The sequence below is a fragment of the Theobroma umbraticum genome, unplaced genomic scaffold (genome assembly GCF_002168275.2).
Source record: "Theobroma umbraticum cultivar Fairchild unplaced genomic scaffold, ASM216827v3 scaffold_67.0, whole genome shotgun sequence".
Classification (NCBI taxonomy): Eukaryota; Viridiplantae; Streptophyta; class Magnoliopsida; order Malvales; family Malvaceae; genus Theobroma; species Theobroma umbraticum.
This window is the reverse complement of record NW_018397262.1, coordinates 5,871,440-5,872,117: the sequence shown is the minus strand read 5'-3', so window position 1 is coordinate 5,872,117 and position 678 is coordinate 5,871,440. Positions and strand designations below refer to the sequence as shown.

Below are 678 nucleotides of genomic sequence, written 5' to 3'. Positions count from 1 at the left end.
AAATGCATTGAATTAAATGGTTGTACAATCTATAGAGACTGTGTTAAGTTCCCATCCGATCTTCAGCAATTGAATATTGCCAACGGTATTGTTGATTTCCATGAAGAAGAGGCATTTTTTCCGTGGTTTATATCAACGCCAAATGGCATGTTTTCTTTTCTTAAAGAAATTAATAGAGGACACTGCAAAAAAATAAAAAGGTTGTTCACGTGTAGTTGGGTGCTAAGGAACCTCCAAAATTTGGAAGTGTTACATGTTTGGGGATGTCAACTGATGGAGGAAATAATAGGTTCAGAAACAGAATTTGTTAAGCAGGAAGGAACGGGTAGCAGTAATAGTAATACCATCCAATTTACTCTTTCCAAGTTAAGGATATTGGCATTGTGGAGATTACCAAAACTGAAAAGTATTTGTAGTGCAAACAGAGTAATGGTTTGTGATTCTCTTGAACAGATTCAAATCAGATATTGTCCAAAATTACAGAGGATCCCTCTGTATCTTCCCCTGCTTGATGATGGTCAACCATTGCCTCCTCCTTCTCTTAATGAAATCCTTGTATCTCCAAAGGAGTGGTGGAACACGGTGGAGTGGAACCATCCCACTGCCAAGACTCTATCGGAGCCATTTTTGGAATACAACATAAATTTCAGACGGTATTCCAACTAAAATCCTGAACCA

General features: G+C 38.1%; 1 protein-coding gene across 1 annotated transcript in view; it reads left to right on the top strand.

Moving 5' to 3' along the window:
* Window positions 1–666, top strand: part of LOC110418848 (putative disease resistance protein At4g27220) — a 3,504-nt gene extending 2,838 nt beyond the window's left edge. Inside the window, 1 exon segment of the mRNA XM_089783925.1 lies at window positions 3–666. Coding sequence (XP_089640051.1) covers window positions 3–666 — 664 coding nt within the window.
* The last annotated feature ends 12 nt before the right edge of the window (window positions 667–678 follow it).